The sequence below is a fragment of the Propithecus coquereli genome, unplaced genomic scaffold (genome assembly GCF_000956105.1).
Source record: "Propithecus coquereli isolate 6110/MARCELLA unplaced genomic scaffold, Pcoq_1.0 Scaffold32, whole genome shotgun sequence".
Taxonomy (NCBI): Eukaryota; Metazoa; Chordata; class Mammalia; order Primates; family Indriidae; genus Propithecus; species Propithecus coquereli.
Window position 1 is genome coordinate 6,028,625 of NW_012148841.1, and position 27,167 is coordinate 6,055,791.

The 27,167-nt window shown below is 40.8% G+C and overlaps 1 protein-coding gene across 2 annotated transcripts in view; it reads right to left on the bottom strand.

The window, feature by feature from the left end:
* Positions 1 to 27,167, bottom strand: part of SRPK2 (SRSF protein kinase 2) — an 80,166-nt gene that overhangs the window by 19,464 nt on the left and 33,535 nt on the right. For both annotated transcript variants that reach the window (XM_012650332.1, XM_012650331.1), the window contains exons 3-9: positions 26,456 to 26,543; positions 26,138 to 26,225; positions 23,238 to 23,344; positions 11,792 to 11,957; positions 10,648 to 10,673; positions 9,169 to 9,427; positions 8,103 to 8,585 (exon numbers count right to left, since the gene is read on the bottom strand). In XM_012650332.1, the coding sequence (XP_012505786.1) occupies positions 8,103 to 8,585; positions 9,169 to 9,427; positions 10,648 to 10,673; positions 11,792 to 11,957; positions 23,238 to 23,344; positions 26,138 to 26,225; positions 26,456 to 26,543 (1,217 nt within the window). The remainder of the gene's footprint in view (positions 1 to 8,102; positions 8,586 to 9,168; positions 9,428 to 10,647; positions 10,674 to 11,791; positions 11,958 to 23,237; positions 23,345 to 26,137; positions 26,226 to 26,455; positions 26,544 to 27,167) is intronic.

Here is a 27,167-nt window from a genome sequence, read left to right on the forward strand (position 1 = left end):
CCTAAAGGGTGGTCCAGGATCACTTAGGCCTAGGACACTATAAACTGAACTTAAGTAACAGAATTAAAATTCTTCCCATCTCTGGAAAACATTCCACAAAAGAGAGCAAATAGGGCTGCCCAGCCCAGAGGACACCAGGGTCACTGCCTTGCCGTTTCTCCTTAACCCTGACCTTTGCCCACTGGTCAGCACTGAACACTCTGGCCTTGCTGTGGCCTTGCCTGTCCCTGTGGCCGCTCCTCATGACATCCAGGCCCTCAGGGCAGGTCTAGCGTGCTGGTGTGCTGCTACAGGGAGCACAGAGGCAAAGCATGCTGCTGTGGGTGACCCATCACTTCCTAGTGACAACCAGGACCATAGGGTCCCAGTACCCACATCCAACACACCCTACATCTCCTGCTGCTTGGGCTGAGCACATACAGAACTCAAGGCCTAGAAGATAGCTGATTAACAAATACAGATTAAATCTATTCTGGTTTAGTTTTAGACAAGGAAGACTTAGGCAGAGGTCTCCTGAGATGGCTTGGGCCACAAAGGCAATCTCCGAGGTCACTCTCAATTCCAGGGTGATCCCAAGGGAATCTCAAAGGCAGGCACAGGGCCAGGCTTCCCAGGGTTTTCAGGGGCCAGAAGCACCTCTCACACAAGCCTGGACCATGCCTGTATCAAGCATCGTTACCAGGGAGCAAACAACAAAGAAAAATAACTTGGTGAAGTTCAAACATAAAATTCGGAAGTTAGCATCTTCAACCCCAAACCTCAAACTGACCTACAAGCTCAGATTTCTTGTAAGGATGAAATGTAATCATAGTTTTTATCTTAGAAGTGATTTTGAAATGGTGTTTACAAACTAAACAGAAAAGCCTGCTCAATGAAGAACATTAAATACCTACCCTTTGGTTCACTCAAAGCTGGGCACTGCTAAAATGAACCAAACGTCTTTTGGGTATAACTGAGCTATGGACCCATGGTGTGCGAGGCGGCTCCAACTCCTCAGCACGCCCCATCCAGGCAGAAAGGCCAGCTTGCTTAGGTTAGCACGGCAGTGGGCAGGCAAGTCCCCAAGGGCACCCGCAGGGCTCCCGGGGATGCTAGGAGAATTCTGGTCAATATCTCAGCCCTCAAGACCTGCTCCTCGGGCTTGAGGCTCAACCTGGGCCAGCCAGGCACAGATGTTCCCTTCTTGACACCTTTCACATGCCTGCTTCCTCTGTACACAGATGGTGAAAGTTTACAGTGGGGACTTGCCAAAGGCCAGGATGAGCTCAGGAAAACAAACAAAGGACCTCAGAAAATGATGAGAAAGAAAGCAGCACAGAACACAAAAGGAGGGAAAATGTATACACTGATACATCACAGCTGAGAACAGAGCTCCAGGATAAACGTAACAATGCTGACCAGTGGACAGACGGACAACACTAGAAATGACTAGATGAATCCCTCATGTCACTTCATCAAGGAGAATCAGCAGGAAAGAAAACGGAATTTGAAGTTTGCAGAATCTAGATTCAAATCTAAGTTTTAACACCTATAAGTTAAGTTGTAAGACTCCCAAATGACAAACTTTTTGCAGCTCAGTTTTTAGGAAAAGAGGAAGAGGAAGAGACCACTCCCCTTCCTGCCAAAGAAACAAGAAACAATCCAAACACAGGAGAGTTAGGACAGCATTTGGCTGACTGGCTAGAACCAGGGGCTTCGCTCTGCTGTGATCGCTGAACAACCCTCTAGGGGCTGAGGCTCCTGTAACGGGCCAGTGAGGGACCAGGGAGCAGGCAGAGGCAGAAACACAGGGGTGCGTCCCACCTCTCCACATACTTCAGATAATGGTTCTAATGAGAGAAGAGAATGAAGCCACATTAGTCATACTGTGGTCCTCCTAAACCACCGCAAGATTTGATTTCTTTTTCCTTTCTGAGAACAGGTAACTGTGAGTTGGCTGTTATCTGAGGGTACTCAAGTGGAAGGAGGTGATCTGTAATCTGCCACCCACTCTGAGTTGTTGTTTTTAAACACACCTCCCAGGAGCTGCATAATTCAATTAAGCTAGAAGAAATACACTTTCAAAGACACATCACCACACATTTAAATCCAGTTTGTTGTATTTTTACTATCCCTCATTTATGTTCACTAAACAAAATCTCTTTGGTGACATACTGCTATCCTCCTGGTTCAGGTTTATAAACAGTGACCCAGCTTACAACGTGTTCCAGACCATACTAGGTAATTTATCTCGATAACTTAATTGTACAAGAACACAACAGGAGGTAGAAGAGATTCTGCTTTTCTGACTTTCTTCTCTCAGTCCTAGGGAATCTGACAGCACCAGTCCACGAATGCCCATTTAAATACAGACACTTGTGCCTGTGGCATCCGCATAATCGTTGCAATTCTGCTCTGCACCTCCTCTCGTTAGGTCATCCCTGTTGTGACTGGTCACAGCTTTTCCTTCTCATGGATACTGGTGACACAAAGGACAAGTTGTAGCTGTCCTTCGAAAATGAAAAGCCTGCGATTACGCTCCGCTTATTATACCAAGAAGAGAATAAGTGGGAAGATTTCATTTCAGGAAGGGCTGGGACCCTTAATTCACTTTCTGATAACCCAGTGTCTGGGTGACACTGTGGTCATTCGTTCCATGTGAAGCTCTCCTAGAAACTAGTAAGACAACAGACAGCAATGTGTGAAGAGACAGCTGCTGCCACGTATGCATAAGGCACTGTGCTAGGCACACACCAACTTCATATTACAAAACGTCCGTACAAGGAAGGCATGAATATCCTCTCTATATGGAGGAGGTTCAGCACTAGGACCACAGAAACAGTAGCAAAACTAGATTTAATGCTAACACCTGACCCACTCATTCAACAAATAATTAGAGTCCCTTCTACGTGCCGAGCACTGTCTTGGTACTTGGTACTGGGAACACAGCATGAAGAAAACATGCCCCAAATTTGGAAACTCATGTACCAGCTGGAAACATGGACAATAAAGTAAATACATAGTAATTCAGATACTATCTCAGGTAGCTATATATGCTATGAAGAAAAAACAAAGCAAAGAAAGGAGATGGATAACAATGAGGGTGTTCGGGCAAGTCTTTTCTGAGAAAGTGACATTCAGGGAGAGGCCAAAGAAAGGAAGGCATGGAGTGGGAGAAGTTCTAGGCAAAGGAGACAGGAAGTGCAAAGGCCCTGAGGCAGAAATAAGCTCTCAATTTTGAGAAACTTTGTAAAGAAGCCAATGTGAGTGTGCAGAACGAGCCAGGGGAACAGAGGGGCTGAGAACAGATGACATCAGAGAGCCACCAGGGAACAGACTGGAGAGCTCCTTGGCTTCAATGAGGGATGCCTGGGGCATGGCTCTATGTGAGAAAAACAGTGGAGATCCTCTTTTAAGGGGGCAAGGGAAGATGGCGGCATATGCTTTTCAAAGATTTCTCTGGACTGCTGGATGGAGAACAGATTGAGGAGCAACAGCCGAAGTGAGACGAACATGCAGGCTACATTAGGTGCAGGCATGGACTGAAGGTGACCTGGGTCACCATCAGGTGACATGAAAGGATTCCAGATATATTCCGCAAGTAAAATGAAACAAGACCACCCTGCTCTAGGGCCTTTGTCCTTCAGATGTGATGAGCCAAGATCAGTGCTATGGCTCTATAAGCTAATAATCTAAGAGGAACCTTGCCTCCTCTTCTTCATCTTTGATGGCTGCCAAATTACTCTAGGAAAAAAAGTCTACATTCTTTAGCCTGGCATTCAAGTTCTTCAGTCTTCTCAGTCTGGCCCCAAGCCGCCTTCTACTATTCCCTAATGTGTACACTCTGCTCTAGTGACAAGGACCTATACAAACTCTCAAGAAAGATTGTTTCTCTAGCCTCATGTTCCTGTGATACCAGGTGTCCAACTGCAAGCCCCTCGGCCGTACGCCTACCACAAAGGAAACAAAAAAACACCTCCCACAGGAGAGGCTGCCCCTGGTTATCAAATGACCAAAGTAGAAACCAAAACTGAGTGCCTCCAAGAAAAGACTGGGTAAGTAGATCCTGTCCCTGGTGTGTCCCTAGAATTCAATAATACTGAAAAAGCCTGTTTGGTAAGAGGCTGGGATCCATAAAAAATAAAACAGAATACAACAAAAAAAACCCACTTCCTATTTCTACCTGATACAACAGGTACTGAGGATGGTATGTGTGTTGGATAGAGTAAAGTTTTGATTAGAAAAAGGTAGGAGAAAGGGAAGAGTAGAAGAATTTTACCAGATATTACTCATCTGTTTGTTATTCAATAAATATTTATCTTAGCAATGAGTTAGATGCTGAGGATACAAAGATAAGAACATCCTGTACTCTCAAAGAGTTTACACTCAGGTGAGGAGAGAGATACTGAAAATGAGCAACGGCCAGGCAATTAAGGAAGGTATGACTGAGAGAAGAGAGGGGAAGAGAGCTGTGGCCTGTGGAGGACACAGGAAGCCGTCACCAGGAGGCCAGACACCATGTCCCATTGTGTCCTGGACCAGGAAAAAGAAAAAAGGAAAACTGTAGGGTAACTGAGGACATTTGACTGTGGAATAAATAATAGAAGTGTTATGAAATTATTAATATTCTTACATATGATGGTACTGCCGTTATGACAAAGAAGGCCTTAATTCATCTCTCAGGAGATGAACGCTTACATATTTAGGAGTGAAGTGTCCCAATATCTGTAGCATACAATGTGTGTATAAAATAAATACATACAATTTGTCAAAATGTTAATGTTGAATCTGTATGGAGGATACATAGTTGTTCATTGTACTATTCTTCAAAATAAAAAACGGAGAGAGATGTTCTATGTTCTAACACTTGCCCTCCCTGTGCCTCCACGGGCGGTGCTGGTTACGCAGGGACACGCACACTCCACTGCAGAGACTGCGGTAGATCGTGGGCGCTGTGAAAAACTGCAGGCAGAAGAACAGACTGGTTTGATTAGCATATTTCAAAAACATCCTAACAGCTACGTGGAAGAGCAATTTGAAAGGCAGAGGGGGATGGAAGCTGGAGAGAACACGAAGCCGAGAGGCCAGCGTGGAGCCTCTGCAACAGGTGAGGCCAGCAGTGACGGTGCTCGCTTTCGGGCTAGGCAAGGAGGACCCCGACTTCAGAGGTACGACTGGCAGGACGTGGTGACCCAACGGATGAGAGAGAAAAAAGGCAGATACACGATGACCAGGTGTCTCACAGGAGCAACACCAGAAGGTGGTAACAAGTGTAGGCAACACAGTATGTTTAGCAGGTGGCCAGGGCAAGTGGTGCTCTGGTTTGGAAGTGTCAGGTTTGAGGTTCCCTTGTGACACACAGATGGTGCTGTCACAGGATCAGGTGGATAAGTGAACCTCAAGACAGGAGAACTGAGCAAGAGATTCCTCTGCCAGGAATGTGCTTTCCTTGGATTCGGGACATGCTTCCTCACATCCTTCAGGTCTCTGATCAAATGCTACCTCGTCACCATCTGGATGGGACCTAAAGCAGCCCCTGCCACACTGCATCGTCCTCACCAGGCTTAGCAGGAGGCAGCTCTCGCTGGCCGCCGACCCTCGCGGCACGTAAGCTCCAGGAGGGCAAGCGCACTGCGGCTTTGTTGACTGCTATGTCCTCAGTCCTCACAACAGGGTCTAGCACACTGCTGGAACTCGACAGCTGCTGAATGAACGTGGAGTTGGCCGTCAGTGCCACGCTAAGGAGTGGATGTCACAGGAGGGCTCAGCTCAGTCAGGCAAGACCTGTGTGAGGAGCCTGAGAACAGACATCAGGGAGGCCCCAACATTTAAGATGTCTGAAGAAGACTAAGGAACCGCCCAGAGGAGGACAGGACAGAGCAGAGCCAGCAATGCTGAGGGAAGACAAAGGCTGAGGTGGCAGGGTCAGCAGAGTGGGGCCCACGTGAGCCAGCGCGCTGGGACGGTGGCACAGCCACACGCCTATCGAGAGATGGGGACAGTCTCTGCCTAGGTACCTAACGATTCTTTACACCCAAGCAACATGCTTCTAGTTTAATCACCTGTCTCCAGTAGGATTCTACACTGTGTCTAAATTAGAAATTGTCCTCTCTTCACCCACTGTCATTCACCTCAACCTGAGGTTCCCCTACTTCTCTTTGTCATGTGGGGATGTTTTTCTCTTTCCAGATGTAAATCTATACCTACCTACTCCTGCCTGCTTCCCACTGTGAATCACGATGTGGCAGACAGAGCAGGACCAGAAACCAGGAGGCCTGGGCTCAGGATCTACTAGTTACAAACCAAGTGACTGTGCTAAATAATAAATAAGCCTTTCTACTTGCCGGGACCTCAGATATTGACAACACGGTAACAGAAACAGAAGTAGCCATCGTGCTCCCTGCAGCGTTTGTGATGACTAGGGCAACCTACAGTCACCAAGAATGTTTTTGTTATTATATATTTCATGTTATTATTTATCTACCTATACCATTTACCTGTTTTATTTGATTCCATAGTAGTAATATTTCCTTTGATAGAGGAATAAACTGAGGCTCAGGGAGGTTAAGAAACCAAAGTCCCATAACTATTAAGCTTTGAGCTGAGATTTAATCTGATATATAGTCGTCCCTCATTATCCACAGGAGGACTGGTTCGCAGACCTCCAAGGGTACCAAAATCCACAGATGCTCATGTCCCTGGCAGAAAATGGCGTCGTGTTTGCATACAACCTATGCATATCCTCCTGTATACTTTAAATCATCTTGAGATTGTTGATAACACCTAATATAATATAAATGCTATATAAATAAATAGTTCTTATACTGTATTGTTTAGGGAAAAATGACAAGGAAAACAAGTCCGTACATGTTCATTACAGACACAGGGGTTCTTTTTCCCCTGAATATTTTTGACCCGAAGTTGGCTGCATCCACAGATGCGAAACCCATGGATAAGGAGGGCTCCCTGTATTTGAAGCTACTGTCCCAAGCTGCTACTCACAAAACAAATATGAATAAAAATGAATTTAAAAGGTAATTTATAAATTACTTTCTGTATCTTTACTTATCTGTAAGTTAGGCAAATATTGAGCTACAATAGCAACCACAAATCTGCCGAAGGTACATTTCACTACTGCTCTTTCCTAGAAATGAACCTACATTCCATGTGAAACCACTTTATAAGCACCTTCAAACCCTCCCTGGCCAGGGTAAAGGAGAGCAGGAGTTGACCGTGTTCAGCCAAGTCGAGAAAACACATTCTTAGGATGCTGAGTTATAGCCAGTGCGGAACCAAACCAGCTCACATATCAGGATGCAGATGGCATCCCGCTGGAAGGAAAGGGGCTGCAGGAATGACTGGGGCTGGGCTATCTGCAGGGCTGGCTCAGCAATTACTCTTCATGTGTTAAACAGTCTTGTCAGTAGAGGGAGCAGAGGAGGTTTCTGAGCTTCTCCACTGCGGGCCAGAATGGAAACCAACCGTGACACCCAGTTTTCAACTTACTAAAGTCACTTGGCATTCACTCCCAAAATAAGTCAGGACATTCTTAGGTGGACAAGAACACAAGATTCAATCTACAATCTGTCATTACATTTAAATCCATGCCACTTTCTTTAAAATTACAGTCCTTGGCCAGTTATCAATGGCAAGGTCCTATAATCGGGAACAACTATCAGAAGAAAATACACTTCTTTCTCAATAAAGCCAAAGAGAAGGCATATTTTTTCTTAAATAGAAAAACAAACAAATACTAAACATAATGCTATCAGATGGGAGGATACGAATTATAAACTAAACTACACATTCTAGAAAGCTACAAGGTGTATACTGCTAGAGCTGGAAGGTTTTTGCAAAGGCTTAATGTCACTGACTAAATATAGAAAGAATGAGAAAAGCTCAGAAATGAGATCTGATATGCAGAGAGCAAGAGAAAGCCCAGTGGCACAGAACATATTTTTCAATCACATCACTTGTTCACGGGTATAAAAATAATAAAATGGAAATGATCAGTGCACACATGCATAGCTTTGCTACCTCCAGCCAATTCCTTTCATGGCATCTGTCAAAGGCATGACCCTGGAACCACTGAAAGCAGACAGGTGATGGGAAGGAACACTTACTTTTTGGCAAATCCCCAGTACTGGAGGCTGACACCGTCCTGCTTCTGTCGTGGGATGGACTGCTTTCCTCTTGCTCAGTGAGCGGTGATCCCTCAGAAAGCACAGAGCCGCAGGCCACGGGTTCTAAGGACCCAGAGAACAATGAAGTGGAAAACTCTGGAAACTGTGACTCAGGAATTTTATGTCGTCCATTTGGCAATTCACCATTGAATTGTTCATAAGAGCTGCTATATGTGTAATCACTTTCTGCGTTTGGCTCATCAAGGTTATATTCCTCGGGATTTGGGCAGTCGTCTTCATCATCCTCTTCATCATCCAGCTGTTGTTCCAGTAAGAATGGGCCATTCTCAATATGCCCGTTGGTTTTGGGTGATTCTATCCATGGGGGGTCTATGTTCGCAAGTTCCTGTTCAACATCATCTTCATCTTTCTCAATATTTTCTTTCTCAGTGTCTTCTTTCTCTTCCTGGTCTTCAGCCTCACCTTAAAAAGTTGATGGGTTAAGAATTAGAACTTGTTACTCTCTTTAATACAGCGGCATTTAATTCCTTCAACAAGATATATTTTTGAATGTGCTTAATTTATTTACCACAGAGTAAACACCTCTTGGCTTTTGGGACAAACTTTTAGGTTTTCCGCATCTCATTTTTCATTTATTTAATAACTGACTTACTCATGAGAAAAGTTAGCTTTGGGGGAAAATAACCATTTATAAATAAAGTTGCACTTCCACTTCTACCCTCTCCTCTGCGATCTTAAGAAAAAGGTTGTGGTACAACACAATCAGGTAAAGGGTTAATCACAAAATAAAGGAAGGACCGTCATTAGCATGATAGAGACGTGGTGTATTTCTCAGACGGTCTGCATTTTTTTAAAAACTATTTTGAAATGTTAACATATTTCTGGCATATGGTTCACAGATAAAGTGCCAGGCTGTATCCCATATTCCCAAACAGGGAGTTGGAGAGAATCACCCTCGACAGCTGAAGCGGCAGCACAAAGCCAATCCCTGTGGTGACCTGCAGGGCCCTGGCAATGGAGCTCCCAGGCCCCTGACTACACTGACCGTTGTCGTTGTCGTTGTCCTTCGCAGTCTCTGCCTCAGCCGTCTCCTCTAATCCCGCTGTTTTTAGTTTCACCTCTGGGCAGTATTCACCATCCTGCTCATTGGAAGGTACAGCTGAGGTGATGTTTTCTTCTATTATTTTCCTTTCAGCTTCTCGCTCCAATTCTTCTATCTCCTGCAGGCGTTTTTCCAATAACTCGGCCTGCCTCTTCTGTTTCTTTTTCAGTTTTTTCTTTTTGTTCTTAGATATTTTTCCTATCTATAACATGTTAAGAAAACACCACAAAAAAAAAAAAAAAGAAAAGAAAACACCATAGGTCAGTTTGCTTCTTTTTAAAGCACTACATAATAGTAGTTCTGGCAGCATGGTAAATACCAATAAACTCTGTTTTTTCATTTCACCTTCAACTAAAATCACAAGTCCAGACATGAGATCCACCTGTGGTTACGGTTATAGTAAAATCAAAAAAAAAAAAAAAAGAAAATTGGTGCATTGGTGCTGGCTAATATCACATGCTGGGTCTACTACTAGGTCCTGCCCTCAGAGGGATATAGCTTAAATCCAATAAGGCTTCACCAGAGAGAACTGAATATTCCAAAATACACTTGGCTTTAAATAAGAAGCTCCTCTTACAAGTTATTTGCTACTGCCTACAGACAACGTAACATCATCTCATCTCCTCCTTGCCAAAAAAGAAACCCTACCAACGCAGGTGTATTTCACTGTTGGTCAACAGCACTATTTGTGTGTGGGTCTCTCATATTGAGCTGTTATCAACAGCCAAGACAACATGAATTCCATGAAATGAGCATATGAAGTAAAGGGGAAAAAAGAAAAAGCCACAGTTTTGTCTGCCTCCAGTCATGGCCATCTGACATGGAAAGTACTGCCAATGAGAACTGCCAATCTGTCAAATGATCAGTAAACTCAAGTGCCTTAGGCCAAGGCAGAACCATGGGAGATGACTCAGGCTCCTCAGCAGGCCAGGAAGCCTAATTATTGCAGTTCCCCCTTGTTCTGGAACTTCGTTCGAAACTGGGGTTGTTTCATTGGATGCAGTGTTTTGACAGGACCACAAAATAGATCACTCTTTCATATTTAACAACTGGCTGGAAAAAATTAGAACAGCTTCAGAAAAACAGGTAACTTAGAAGCCAATCAGAAATAACGTAAAGTGTTTTAGAATAATTATACTTCAAACCCTCTCTGTAGCATCTCACATTTCACCAGACTTGGCCAACAGTACTCCAGAAAATACATAAGAATGATCCATTTTGTAACAGTTTTAACTGTTTCGACTCTGTAAAAATCACTTCAACTTAACAAAACAGTAAGTCTTAAATATTTGAGGATGCACAGCATTTATAAACATATCTACCTTTTAAATTAATATAAATTAGAACTTTTTTTATAATCTGAAAAGCTCAATAATAGTCCCTTTTGACATGGTGAATATAAGTATATGTGTAAGTACTTACAGGTTTTTGTTGTGGAGCCGTACTCACTAAAACAAAATAAAACAAAATGGGTATTTAGAAGAAAAGAGACACATATCTTTATGTAGGTAATTCGAATTGCAAAATGAAATAATTACGGTCTTTTAATGGCTACCCAACTTCAAAAACTGTTAATATAATCAGAGCTTCTTAATCAAAGGGATCTAGAGAAAGTTTATCCAACTCAAATGACTCACTCTTAAAAGGCATAACAGAAGTTGATCATACTGAACCATTTCTCTTATTAATCTAAAATTAAACACCAGTACATCTCAAAAAGTTAATCCCAAAGCACTGACTTATAATTTAAGAAAATGGAGAAAGGTTCACAAATATCCCATAGTCGCCAAACCAAATTCGTTTTAGACATAATAAAGTGAACAATTTGGATTAGATGTACATACAACTAAACTAAATCAAATACTGTACCAAGTGTTCAGCAAGTAGTCTAGAAATCACGTGACTAGACCCTACCAGCACCAAAAACTTGACCCAAACAACATGCTGATGGTGGTAAATGAGATGCGGTAAGGTCCCAGGAGCCTCAGCCCTTTGCCTGTACCTTGCCAGACGATTCGCAAGGCACAACGTGGAAGAGTATAAAAACACATCCACACTTCACGGCCACCACCAGAAACAAAGATAAGCCAATACTCCAGTCACTTGGTCTTCTTCCCCCACCCTTAGGTCTTTTGTAACCAGTTCTGAAACTACTAGTTAAACTCAGATTGATATAGCTAACTGGAGAGTGGGACTCATTCTGACAAAACTGAAGCTAGAAAAAAAATTCTGATGACTAAAAGTTCGCTACAAGAAACCCGTTAATACAGTCTCCTCTGCAGAGAAGCTGGCAACACAAGAAAGTGTTTAGATATAGATGAAGCAGCGGCTAAGAATTTAAATGACCTTTTAAGGGAGGACAAAGGTCAGTAATTCAAATATTAAAATATAATTTAATTGGGGTACCTTCCTTCTCAAGAAAAGGGTGCAGTTATTTCCAACAACAAAGCTCTTACAAAAAGTTCTCGTATATACACATTTGACTCAGTTGCCTCCAACGTGCAACTCTGTAAACTCACAATGCTCCCAAACAGACCGAAACCAAGCTGGCTCACAGCTGCCTCACCTGCAGACCCCGAAGGAGGAGGAGCACCTGCTTTCTGCCACTCAGTGGCCTCGGCTGCCATTCTTCTCACATATGCGTCATCCACACACATCAAGATGTTTTCTGGCTTTATGTCAGTATGAATAATTTTGCACTTACTGTGTAGATAATCTAACCCTTGAAGAACCTGGACATAGTAAAATTGAGAGGAGCTATTAATATGTCATTATTTAACTCTCATTTATTTGCATATCGGGTAATACAATCACACGGTACAAAATTCAATAGACACAAAAGGATATTTAGTAAAACTCCCCCTCCCAGCCCTGCCCCCATAGGAATACAGTTCTCCTTCCCACAAGCAACCAATGTATATCATTCCAGAGATACTTCATGCTCATGGAAGCAAATGCATCTACATACAGTTGGCCCTTGAACAATATGGTTTGAACTGTGTGGGTCCACTTACACCTGGGTTTTCTTCTGCCTCTGCCACCCCTGAGACAGCAAGATCACTCCCTTCTCTTCCTCATCCTACTCAGTGTGAAGATGATCAGGATGAAGACCTTTATGATGATCCATTTTCACTTAATCAATAGTAAATATATATTTTCTCAATAACACTTTCTTTTTTCTAGTTTATTTATAAGAATACAGTATATATAATAACTTGGTGGCCCATGTATAAGAAAAAAAAGAATACAGTATACAATACATATAACATACAAAATATGTGTTAATTGACTGTTTATGTTATCAGCAAGGCAGTAGGCTATGGTAGTTAAGTTTTGGGAGAGTCATAAGTTATATTCAAATTTTCAACTTCACAGGGGGTCACTGCCCCTAAGCCCCCACAATGCTCAAGGGTCAACTGTATATACTTCTTCAATAACAGCTTTATTGAAAGAATAATTCACATATACAATTCACCCTTTTAAGTGTATAATTCAATGATTTTTGGATGTGTAGCCACCACCACTATGTAATCTAGAAAATTTTCATCGCCCCAAAAAGAAATAACATACTTATCAGCATTCACTCCCCATCTCCCTCCAACCCCTCCATTCCTAAGGAACCATTAATCTACTTGCTAATTCTGGACATTTTCTATAAATAGAATCAAATAGAGTATTTTTTTGGTAACTGTCATAATGTTTTCAAATTTCATTTTTGTGTAGCATATATCAGAACTTCATTTCTTTTTATTGCCAAATAATATTCTACCGTATGGATATACGACATTTTGTTTATCTACTCACTTCATAGACATTTGGGTTGTTTCTATTTTGGGGCTATTATAAATAATACTGCTATGCACATTCATGTATACATTTTTGTATGAACATATGTTTTTATATTTCTTGGGTATATACCTAGGAGTGAGACTGTTGGGTCATATGGTAACTCTATATTTAGACTTTTGATGAACTGCCCAAACTGTTTTCCTCAGTGGCCCCATCATTTTACATTCCTACCAGCAATGTTATAAGGGTTCCAATTTCTTCATCCTGAACATTTATTATCTTTTTGATTTTAGCCACCCTAGTAGATATGAAATGGTATCTCACCGTGGTTTTGATCTACATTTCCCTGATGGCTAATGATATGCATACATATTTAATATTGTAGGAAAAGGATTTACTTTAAATAGAGAACTGCTCTAGTATCTAGACAACAATACAGCATTAGACTAAAGGAAAGTTTTGAGCCCAAACATTCATAGGCTTACCACATTAAAACACACACACACACACACCCCCACTTATAAACAGCCAGTGACCTAAGTGCAAGGCCAATGTTTTTCTTGAATTATTTCCACTGGAGAAGGATTTTTTCAATTCTTTCCATAAACAGAATTTATTAATAATTTTACAATATAGATAAGGTTCCCATACCTTAGAAATTCCAAATGCTCAACAAATATCAGCATCACCATTCAAACACTAAGTCATTTAGGCACCCTGTCCACAAGAGACAGGAAGTGTGAAAAGGACAAGCAGAAGATACATAATATCATCAACAATGGAAAATTCCCAGGAAAAACCCAATGTTTCTGTTTACCTTGAGTACCTGGCTAACAACTTTCAAGAATAACATCATAGCATAATGAAGAGAGAGGGAACAGAGATTTTGGAAGGACAATGAAAACAGGAATACCTGTCTCTTAAATAAGACCCAAATCTATTCAATCATTTAAAATAACTTTTCCTTAAAAAGTATTTTTACATAAATCCATTGAACAAGCATCATCTGAGCTCCTAGTGCAGGCTGCACACTATCCCGGGTGTTTGATATAGAACAACACAGATCCCTGTCTTCATGGTATGTAACAGTCCTCAAAGAGATTACTAATTCATGATAGGAAAAGTGTGGGGGTGGGGGTTGGGGTGAGGGAGAATTGGCCAAAAAGAAGCCAAGATGAATCATGGACACAGCAAATATGATTTAATGAGCTATTGACAAGTTCCTAATAAGTACCAGTAAAATGGATAACATTAAGGTAAGGAAAGACTTGACTTTTTACCATAGATTATTTACTGTTTTACATAATATCACAATTAGAATATGTTTAAATTAGGTTTAAAATGTCAAAGGACCTACAGTAAGAAAGATACCACTATGTATTTCCATAAATAATAAGATTATACTCCTGAAGGGAATACAATCCAATGGGCCCATAAGTTATTCACTGATATTTATACATCTTCCTTGTGCAAACTGAATAATGTGTGTATATCTGAACAACAAAAGATTCTGAGAAGTACAAGAAATTAATGGATGGGCACACCGATGATATCCAGCCTGCAGAGATCAAAGAATAAGATCTTTGAGAAATTTTAAACACTTTAAAATTTTTTCAGCTGAAATTGTATTTCAATTACCAAATACTAACGCAAAGTAAAAATCTCAGTATCTTTCTCTGCTAAAATATCCTTTGACCACCTTCTCATGCACAAGAGTTGCCCATAACTTCCCCACCTTGGCTTCTTTCACAGTTCAAAGGTTGTTTTACTGTCTAGGAGGCTATCTAAGTAAGAGCTAACGTGCGGCAGTGTACAAATGTGTTCACGTGAGTTTCCAAACACGATGATACACTCAAGACAAGCAATAACTGTTCTCAGCAAAAATTTAAGATTCCAGATTTTTTAAATGTTTGCTATTGCACTCAACTGGCTTAATTTTCCTTAAGAATCGCTGGGAATAAAGTCTGACAATGAATACAAGGAAAAGACTTTACCACGGGGACAAATTAAGTTATTTAAGATAATGCAAATCATTACACGAAAGGAAACAGGGCAATGTTAAAACTTGACCTTGGGACTCAGAATCCTCTCAAATTGCTACTCAATCATTTATTGTGTTACCCCTGGGCAAGGTGCTTAAGCACGCTGAGCTTTCACGATAAAAGGCAGAAAACATATCTGTTAGACACAAATACAGTAAAAATTAATCTATGGAAAACTCACAAAAATAAGGCCTAGCACATAGGAATCTCAAAATAGATGATGAAATGGAACTAAGATTTGTATTGATACTGACTAGATACCTACGATGTCTTAAGTCACTTATTAAACTTCTCTGGATCTCAATTGTCACAAACTCTAATATGAAAGGGCTGTACTTGATAACTTGTATGGTACATCCAGCAATGATTCCATAATTTCTTTTAATTCTAAACTACTATTTAAAAAGGTTTTATTTTCAGAAACAGCATTTCTGTAACTAACCAACGCTGACAGGCACTCTTGCAACCACTGATGCAGAAGAACTGTGATGATGGGGTGGGAGGGCGGTGGCAGCAACGAATCAAGCATCACCCCCCAAAAACAGAAGCCATTGCGTTAAAAAGAAGCCACTACTAATTTTTTCCTGTTACTTTCACTTGTCAAATCATTGTATGTTTGTCTCTCTTGCCTAAAAACCATACTTGGCATCAGCAGCAGGAGGCAGCAGAGACCCTCTGGCTACCAGGACAGCTGCAATCACTCCAACCACAGATGGGCCAGGGAAAGGGCTGTCCATCACCCCACACAGAGAAACCAGACCACACTCTTCAGGAACAGGTGCCATGTTTCTCCACGTGGAGTCATTTTAGACCCGAGAGTTCAGGAGCAGTGCAGAAGTGAAAGTACAGTCCAGGGCTGGGAGAGCTAGAGGCCTCCACTTCAGGTTCAGGAACTAACTAGCTGTGGACTCAGAAAAAGTCCCTTTCCTTCTACAAACCTCAAATTCATCTGTAAAACAAGGAGCTTGGTCAGAATGGTCTCTAAGGACTGGCTCCTCTCCACCATGACTTGCTTGAAATAGGTCCTTAATTTTGCAGATAAAGGGAGGAATAAACCTAAACTAATGTGGAGACTTCTCCTCTCTGGCCTTGCTCCGCTCAGAGTGAAGCTTTGCCCAAAATTTTAAACTGTCAGGAGAAATAGAATGACAGCAACTTTTCGAATTATGTTCTGATACTGGTGACAACATGGGGACTTTCTTCTTCCCACAGCTGAATAAAGGACACAAGGCAGTGAGACTGTGCCTGACTTTTAGTCTGCTGGTAACAGAAGCTAATGAAGCACCAAGGGAAACCCAAACAGGCGGCCAGATGGACTGGCAGAGGAGAGGAGGCTGGCCCCAAGCGGGAGTCCTTAATTTAGATATTGATTACTTGTGGGTGTGGAGGAAAACACCAGAGGGGCTCTCCTCAAGCCTAGAAATCTTCCTACTAGGAAAGCCAAAGCTCCCACTGGATTTCTCCTCCTCACTCAGACAGACATGAGGTGAATCCTACAAACTGCTTCTGAAAGCCGTGATGTTCCACTTAACGGAGGAGTATGGAAATACCTGTTACAACAAAAGAGGACAAGAGCAAGAGACATGCTCAGACAAAAAAATCCAGATGTCACCCTCATCCACGTTGGCCTGAAATATCCTCTGCTTCTGGTTCTTTCTAACTCTTAGCTGGTGAGAATTAAAGGGAAAGCCAGCAGCTGTCCTGACTGTCATGAGGAAGAAAGATAAAGTTGCGTGCCCAGCATTCAGACTGCACAAAGCAGTGAGTCGGGAAAGAGGCTCAGCTCCCTTGAAAGGGAGCCACCTCGCCATATTTCTGAGCAGAGGACCCAACGCACCCTGAGGAGAATTCCAAGTTAACACAGAATCATATGCACTACCATGCTGAACAAATCAATAATATCAAAATGTTTACCAGTTTAAAATTAAAGCTTCTGGTCTAAAATTGACTACTGGTTCGATCATAGCAAATTTACTGATAACTAGGACCATCAAAGTAATTTAAATGACAAGCGAATAATAGTAAGTGTAGACATAATCAGTCAACAACAACGGGCTAGACAACCTGCCAGGGCACCACCATGCCGCAGGGGCTACCACTCCCTAGGGGTAGGTTTGGAAAAACACAGGTTTTAAAGGCCCCATTAGCTTACATATTGCAGCACATATTATATTACAAACTATTTATTTCATAAAATCTAATGGCTATTCTTATAACCAACCAATCTGATTATTAGCTCAACTATTATGGCATAAGAAAACCATTTACCACAAACAGAAACAAATGTACACTTTTCACAAAGACATGTTAAAATTTAAAATAACCCCAAATCTTCCTATGTAGGACATTTTACACTACCCTGTGGTTAAGAGCATGGACTCTGGAGTTACACCACCTGGATTCAAATCCTGGATCCACCACAGTTAACTATGTGACCCTAAGGAAGATTTTTATCTTCTCTGGGCAATATCTTCTGTAGAGTAAGACCTTAACACCCCTGGACGAACAGGGCTGTGATGAGGACTACATAGCATAATACAAATAAAGCACCGAAAACAAGCAGTGCATGAAAGAGCACGATAAATGTCAGTTACAATCATGATAATAGAAAGAGTAATAATAATTTTAAAATGCAGGGCTATCACGGTAATTGCTGGTGTTCCAGCCCTGCAACAAAGTCACCAAAATCTGAGCCTTGCCCTTGGCAAGCCTCCTTTAACTAATAGCAAGCAGCCGCCTTCTCACAAGGTTTCTGTAAAGGGCAGTGAATTAAATTATAAAGTTTTAAAGAGTAAAATGCCAGCCACCCTTTCAATTACATGGGAAAGTCAAAGCCACTTTTAAAGAGCACCAAAAGGTTTTAAAGGAACTACCACCACAGGCACATATTTTAACGTACCACAAATAATGCCCTTTTCTTTTTTCAGTCTTAGAGGTTAAAAAAAAAAAAAAAAAGTAGACACAAAATCAAACTCAATAAAGTGACTTACAAAGAAAAACATAAATAAATAAAACTGAGGGGCAAATAAACAGCCACACGATTCCATGCTTGAGGCCAGAGACTTAGCACCCGGAAGGCGTGTGCCTGGAACCACCACCAGGTGCCACCGGGATGGCCCTTTTCTGCCCCACGGGATCACCACGGCTAAAGGAGGACAACTAAGAACTGACCAAAGGATTGACAACTGTGTATAGAAAACCCTGAAAAAGCAACTGATTCAATTCTGTCGTTACCTTTGGAAAATCAACAAGTGGAAATGTTTGTCTATGAGCTGTCGTATTACAAGAAAGATCAGCCATTTTGTAAAGAATAAGGGAAACATACACTTCTTCCCTCATTTAAGGAAAGACAACCAGCCAAGATGTTTCCTGGCCATCTAAAATATGAAGGAAAATACAAAGAGATGTGTGACTCAATACATGACCCTTAACTCAGAGGTGTGCAGTGGAGCTGAGGAGACATTCCTTTGTGTTACCATAAGGGATGTGTTCCAAGTCGTCCCTCATGCCTAATCTCCACTATAAAGCTGTAATACAAATTATGGATTACTACCCTGTGTCTACAAATGAAGAAACAGAGGCTAAGTAACTTGATCGGGGTCACAAAATAGGGCATTCCAAAGCTAGGACTTGAAATTGAGTCTGTCACCAATGTATGTACGTGTACACCTTGCAATTTCTCTTATTCCAGTGGTTCTCAACGAGGGGAAATTTTGCCCCCACAGGGACATGCGACAAAGATCGAAGATACTTTATTTTATTTTATTTAGAGACAGGGTCTCCCTCTGTCACCAGGCTGGAGTGCAGTGGTGCAATCATAGCTCACTGTAACCTCAAACTCCTGGGCTCAAGTGATCCTCCTGCTTCAGACTCCAGAATAGCTAGAACTACAGGGATGTGCCATCAAGCCTGGCTAGTTTCCCTTTTTGCGGGCACGGGAGGTGCAGGGATAGACGAGGTCTCAACTGTGTTACCCAGGCTGGTCTGGAACTCCTGGTTTTAAGAGATCCTCCCACCCCAGTCTCTAAGTGCTGGGATTATAGGCATGAGCCACCATGCCCGGCCGAGAGACCTTTCTAATTGTCATAACCAGGGATGGTAGTGGCTGATACTGGCATGTAGGGGCTAGAGACCAGGAATGCTGCCAAACACCCTACAATGCACAGGACAGGCTTCCAAAACAAAGAAGTATCTGGTCTGAAATATCGACAAAGACAGGGTTGAGAAGATTTGGCCCACACTGTAAGACCCTGCAATCATTAGTTGTGGGACCGAATGTGAACTGCAGGCATTCCAAGGAGGGAAGCATATCACTATCAACTGGCGTGCTGTGAGAAGCCTTTGTGTCATAATGGTGAGATTATGAACCTTAAAAACGTGGGTAGAAATGGATGGCATTTCCGGCCAGCCTAGCACAAAAGAAATGACCAAAGATGTAGAGAAAAAAATAGCAAGGTGCAGTTAGGGGTCAAGATTATTATAACTATGTATTTTCCCTAAACAACCTATAAAATGAAACCACTAAAAATGTATGAATAAAAATTCTGGTAAATCTGCATGTGCTTATAAATGTTGGGACATCTTTGAATATTCCTAAGAAATGGGTAACTTGGTAGACTCCAGGAAGAAAAGAGGATACTTGATGGTCATAAATTTTTGTTTGTAAGGGGAAAATACAGATGATGACAGCAGATGGTAGAAGATCTTAAACAGGTTCTCAGGAAGAAAAGTGACAAATTTCTATTGGACATAGGCCCAGTATTCCATATGTATCACGTGCTATTTGGCAAAATGGTAAACACACAAGCTCAAAGCCAGACTATCTGGGTTTGAATTCCTGTTCCATCACTTACTACTTTTTAAGTTACTTCCCGACTAGAGGCAAGTTACTTAACCTCTCTAGGCCTCCATTTGCTCTTGATAAAATCAGGAGGGTATTTCACAGGGTTTTTTTTTTTACTTAGAAAAGTGTCTGGTACATATTAAGCCATAAATAAATATTTGCTATAGCATCTCATTATATCTTCACAATAATCTAATGAGGCAGGTACCATTACTATTCCCATTTTATTGACAAAGTTGTGGCTTAAGAAGGTTAAATAATTAGGCCAAAGTCCTCTGACTAAAATAGGGTACATGTGACTCCAAACTCAAGCTCTTAATCACTCCTTATATTGTTTCATGAAGGCTAAGAATGCTGAGCTTCAGCAAGCAGGCAATGGGAAGCCACTAAAAGATTCTAAATGGGGAGTATGAATTATTAAAGCAACGATTTACTTAAGAAGGTAGCGGCAATGGAAAGGAGAATGAACTGGAATAGGGAACTGGAATAGGATGGGCGGGGTGCAGGGAGAGTAGAGAGAAAGAAGCCTTTGAAAAAGTATTGGCTGGAAGTGATAAGGCTTGAACTAAGGGGGACGGCGTTGGAAGAACATCAAGAATAAAAAGCAGGCACAGGAGAGTCCAGCAGGTGGGTACCCGGGGAAGTACAGCAAGTGACAGAGCAAGGAGAGTGACTGGAACAGTCAGCTACACCTGACTTTGAAGGCAGAGAGGCCAAGAGTGAGAATATTAAGAAAACAGGCCTGTCTTGGCTTGTTTGGGAAATGACATTAACTGTGTAGGTCTCTTGATAAAGGATCTTCCCAGTGCTACCCAGGAGTCAGAGATACTGAACGCACAGGCTGAATCAAAGGGAGTAAAGGGAAGCTCAGGTATGTAAATTATCAACTGGGACAAGTAAGCACTTAAACAACTTACTACACTGAAGTAAGTTAAGTAAGGTTAGAAAAAAATCCAGAATCCATGGCAATATTTTTCTTACTTAAATGAAAGATTTCACACACAAAAAAAACCAAACCAAACCAAAGTTCCATTAACACTACATATAAGAAAATGCAAACCACATGATAGAATCAAAATGTCATCATGAAATTTTTCTGGACTAATGCAGTACTACAAGAGCTCTTTCTCAGTCTCCACAAAGGACAGGGCACCTGAATTTCAGTGAGAAAAACACATGCATTAAATCATCTCTTCATTCAACAAGTATGCACTAAGGTTCCTTTAAACTCTCAGAATTTCGTCTTTCAACTTATAGACTCCCTCTACTTGCTAAGAAAGGCTAGATTTTGTTTTTCTTCTCTAGAATATAAAATAAACATCAATGGCTCATCTGTGTATTCACTTTCTTACATGCCACGCCTGAACGGTAGTGATGTGGTCAGTCACCTATGGTAACAGAAGACACCTTTGAGAGGACAGGGTTCCGGGGAGTAACAGAGCTTGTGGGAAATACATGCAGGCAGCTATTTCTGAAATTATTTACTACTTTTTAAAATACATAAATCCTTTAACATCTTCAGGTTTTATCAGAGATAATTAGGAAATTCTTCCCAAGTTGGAACAAGATAGTTCCTTTTTTAGATTTTAGAGTTGCCACCGAATGTTACAAATACCCAAGTGTCAGCTGAGGATCAAATAACTCCAATTAATATATTACTTTCTACCCTTACCACATAACCTCTTCCACAAAAGAAAAATTGCTTTTTCATTTGAGGTATTAGCCTATGTTAAAATAATGAATGAAAATGCTACTATTTGAAATCCAAGAGGGAATAGATACATTATTAAACAAAAGCTGGCCAAAATCTGTTGCAGCCATACAGGTACACCTAGCACAGTATTATGCAGAAGCATCTCAATCCTATTGACATATAAGCCAATGCAGACAGCCTTTCTCTTTCTAGCCCCTCTTCCCAAGTAACATCTGTAATGTCAGAAGACAAGCTGTCGATCTGAAATACAAAAGGCAGGGTAAACAAAGCTACTTGGACAGAATTTCAGAAGCAAAATCTAGGATGATTTTACTACACAAATTTAAGCTTCAACATTTTTATGAAACGGGTTAAAAAACCTACTCATGTGCATGTATTCAAACAAATACTATCTGTTAGGAAAGTTCTTATTTAGGCATTTATCTTTTGAATTCACAACGCCCCCCCCCGCTTTTTTGAGACAGAGTCCTGCTGTCCCCCAACCTAGAGTGCAGTAGTGTCATCATAGCTCACTGCAACCTCTAATTCCTGGGCTCAAGTGATCCTCCTGCCGCATCCTCCCAAGTAGCTGGGATTACAAGCACCTACCACCACACCCAGCTAATTTTTTCTATTTTTTGGTAGAGAGGGGGTCCTACTCTTGCTCAGGCTAATCTCGAGCTCCTAAGCTTAAGCGATCCTCCTGCCTCGGCCTCCCAGAGTGCTAGGCTTACAGGCGTCAGTTACAGTGCCCGGCCTGCAATCTTTCTTAACTAAGGCAACATGGGCAAAGAGTGGAATACAGACTGACATATATTCCATGCAGAAAAGTGAATCTGGTAAACTAATTAGAAGATCTTCCATCTATGCATACTTTCATTCTACAATATTTACTGAAGCATCACCTCTAAGCCAGACCCTGAGGGTTTTCTTTTGACTAAGGCAATTAAACAAAGTACAAATCTAATACAGTAACTCCTATATGACTTAAACATTTCTTCTCCCCTCCCATCTTTATTGAGGTATAACTGATCATAAAAATTGCATATGTTTACAGTGTATAGTATAGTGTGCTATAGTGTGCTATTTTGATATATGTATATACTGTGATTACCACAGACCAGCTCATTAGCCTATCCATTACCTGACATAGACTTTTTTTGTGTGGTAAAAAAATTTAAGATCTACTCTCTTAACAAATTTCAAGTATATAATACAGTATTGTTACTACAGTCTAGTCACCATGCTGTTTAATAAACCTCTAGAACTTAGTCACCTTATAACTGAAAGTTTATAAGCAACTGTTAAATTATCTTTGAGTTACCCTCTATCCAAGGATACTTAGAAATAGTAAATAAACACAAGAAATTATTTCTTCTGAATTATTTCCTAAGGAACTAAATGGGATGTTTTATAATAAAGATACTGGGTAAGACAATTTTTGATTAATCAATACCATATCACCTACCTTAGAAAAGACTGATATGCCAAAAGAAATACACACCTAACAACTACACATTGCTCCCTTTATAAGACAGAATGGCATATCACTAAATAAATGTAAAGCTGATCTAACAACAGTTCAGAATGTTTAAAGGCCAGCCAATTACGTACTGGGGGTGGGAGTTGTCATCACAAGCCTTACCTGTCGAATGATACTCTTCACACAACGTACAGGGAGGCCTTGATAGTTGGACTTGATGATCCACTTGAGGAGATGGTGGCCAAGCACTTCGAAGACCATGCACACATCTGGGACACAGTTAAGGACCATTCATGGATGCATTTCCTGGAGTTAGGCAGTTACAAAAAGCAGCATCATTGTGTCACTTGCAAAACATTTATTTCTTTATTAAATACAACATCAATACTATCAGGAATAACAAAAGTGGTCAAAATGAAAAAGCAAAAGGCCTGAGAGACACCAGAAGACCCTAGCTCTTGACACACCCTAGCACCCCCCAGTCAGTAAGTGGCCCAATATTCCTGAGCTCTGGGAAATTAAAGTATTGCCTACCCCAGGCACACAAAGGGCCATCAAAGAAGATCCAACGTGAAAATATGAACAGAGCATTCTGGAAACTGAAGGCTTTATCTTCTTCTCTCCATTTGTGCTCTCAGCTCTGAGTTGCAGGTCTTGAGATACTCTGCTCTGTGTCATCTCTTGCTGGGGCTGCACTCTGCCAACTCCCCAGGCAGAGGGAGGGTGAGGGTAAGACAGAGGCCCTCTCTGCAACCCCCAATCATGTCCTCCTGAGCCCCTCAAAACCAACAAGCACCCACACAACTTAATAGCAGCACAGTCAAAAACGATATTCTCAAAAGAGAAAGGGAAGTCATGAGACACCTTTGCCTGCCACACATTTCTTTTCCAACAAAATGCCTAGTATTAGGCCTAAGGCCATCTTTTTCAAAAAGCAAAAGGAATAACTAATTTTTTTTTTTTTTTTTTTTGAGACAGAGTCTTGCTTTTTGTTGCCCAGGCTAGAGTGAGTGCTGTGGCGTCAGCCTAGCTCACAGCAACCTCAGACTCCTGGGCTCAAGCAATCCTCCTGCCTCAGCCTCCCGAGTAGCTGGGACTACAGGCATGTGCCACCATGCCCGGCTAATTTCTTCTATATATTTTTAGTTGTCCAACTAATTTCTTTCTATTTTTAGTAGAGAAGGGGTCTCGCTCTTGCTCAGGCTGGTTTCGAACTCCTGAGCTCAAACGATCCGCCCGCCCTGGCCTCCCAGAGTGCTAGGATTACAGGCATGAGCCACCGCGCCCAGCCCCTAATATTTTTTAATTTTTTTTTTATTCAGCATATTACGAGGGTAACAGATGATTACGTTACAGATACTGCCTTTGCCCCATCTGAATCAGAGCTTCAAGCATGTCCATCCCCCCCAAGAAACTCTTTGATCTTTCAAGAATCATTAACTTCCATCAGGATAATTTCTTTTTGAGGACAACAAATATTCTATATCATATTCTAACAAAAATGAGAAAACATACATTGAACAATTTTATCTTCAACTAAACAACAAAAGTAAGTCAATACAGACTTAGGAGGAAGATGATTTAGGAGAAAACACTGTGGAAATGTGATTCAAACAAGTAGTTAAAGATTTATTTTAGCAATACCAAGGAAATTTGAATGAGGATGTATGATGTGGTATCAAGAAAATGTTAGATTTATTCAGTGAATTTTATGGTTATGTTTTATAAAGGTTCATATTTTTTCAAAGATGCACACTGACATTACTAAAGCTAAAGGACATGGCTTCTAGGATTTGCTTTAAAATAATTTAATGAGAAAGGACAGATGTAGCAACTATGGCCAGACCACGATAATCATTGAACCTGGATGATGGATTTACAGAAATCCACTGTACTACACTCTCTACTTTTATACATGTTCGAAATTTTTCATAATGAACGTTTCTTAAAGAAAAACTATGACCATCTCTTCCATTAAGCACTGGCTTATATCAGATATACCAACTAGTACAGAAAATACATCACTCCACTTTTACAAGGTTTTTTGCAAAGTAGACAAACTGGGACTAAAAAAAAGAAAACCGGGCCGGGCGCGGTGGCTCACGCCTATAATCCTAGCTCTCTGGGAGGCCGAGGAGGGCGGATTGTTTGAGCTCAGGAGTTCGAGACCAGCCTGAGCAAGAGCGAGACCCCGTCTCTACTAAAATTAGAAAGAAATTAATTGGACAACTAAAAATATATAGAAAAAAATTAGCTGGGCATGGTGGCGCATGCCTGTAGTCCCAGCTACACGGGAGGCTGAGGCAGTAGGATCGCTTGAGCCCAGGAGTTTGAGGTTGCTGTGAGCTAGGCTGACGCCATGGCACTCATTCTAGCCCGGGCAACAGAGTGAGAATCTGTCTCAAAAAAAAAAAAAAAGAAAAGAAAAAAGAAAACCGAAATACTTCTGAATTTACCTGGCAGAAAAATGATCCTCTGCAGGAAGTTATTTAAAAGACTTCGTTCTATCACTCTGGACACAGAATTTAGTATTATTAGTACTATTCAGTACTAACAGTACTCAAGTGCAAGTCTAGGAATGTTGACATTTCAAGCATTTTTCCTTTTATTATCTCAACTAATACTTTATCCTCACATGGTGTTTTGCGGCCATTGGGGCATACATAGATAGTCCTTATGCAATGATTTTAGAAACTTTAAAGCACAAAGAAGTGCTGTCTACCACTGCAAAAAATAAACTTCACCACAATTAATGAAAAACGATTGGTAATTAATTCTGTGCCGAAGGAAGGAATGAAGGAAGGGAGGGAGGGAGGGAGGGAGAAAGGAACGAAGGAAAGAAAAGTTTCTAAGATGCTACTACATTACAAACCCCCAAAATCCTTTGCAGATCACTCTAGGGGATCATTTTAGAACACTTCGCAATGATCCTAGAGTCTTTATGTTGAGAGTGATACAGTAACAAAAGAAGTTTATAGGGGCTTGAAATATTCCCATTTCTTAAAAGTAAAAAGAAAAAATATCAATGTATTATGACCCAGCCATTAGGAAGTAAAGGATACGTATCCCATTCATGCCTGAAATCTTGAAGTCATCAATGAGCTGGACCACCATGTCTTTGTTTGGGTCACTGGGATCACTTTCTCGAACCTATGCAAAGAAAAATGATTACAAGAACACAGGAGTTTAAGACGGAGACTCTTTTCCCATTATACCAACCAACATTGTTTTAATAAAAGTGATATTTTTAAAATAAAAGATTCAGTATTTGAACTCCCTAAAAATACTCAACTTTAATTTAGTATTACCCAGAAAAACCCCTATGTGAGACTTTAAGTCATTAACATTTCTTATATAATTCACATTGTTGCAGTACTTACACATTTGAGCAATTTTATTTCATCCAAGGCTGTCTCTGTATAATGCTGAGCACTTTTTACAACTTTCATTGCAACAAATCTTTTCCCTCTAAAATAAAAAGCATATTTATTTATATTATCAGCAGAAGAAATGATCATTATACAGGTTGATCATCCCTAATCTGAAAATGTGAAATTCAAGATGCTCCAAAACCTGAAATATTTTGAGTGTTGACATGATGACACAAGTGTAAAATTCCGCACCTGACCTCATGTGACAGGTCACAGTCAAAATGTATTCAAAACTTTGTTTCATGCATAAAATTATTTTTAAAATATTGTATAAAATTACCTTCAGGCCATGTGTATCAAATGTATGTGAAACAGAAATGAATTCTGTGTTTAGACTTAGGTCCCATGCCCAAGATATCTATGTATATGCAAATATTCCAAAACCTGAAAAAATCTAAAACGTGAAACACTTCTGGTCCCAAGCATTTCAAATAAGGGATACTCATAATGAGATCTATCCAATAAACAGAAATGTTTAATGAGCTTTCCTTTAAAATAGTACTTTTTAAATTGTGGGGCCAAAATTAAATAGTTGGTCCATGGGTCAAGACAATCTCTTTTATGTTTTGTTGTTTTGTCTTTTTCTAATTAAACTAGAAAAATGTAAAAGTTATTACATATAGTAAGGGAAAGCACTTCTGTTTCAGTTCACACACACGCG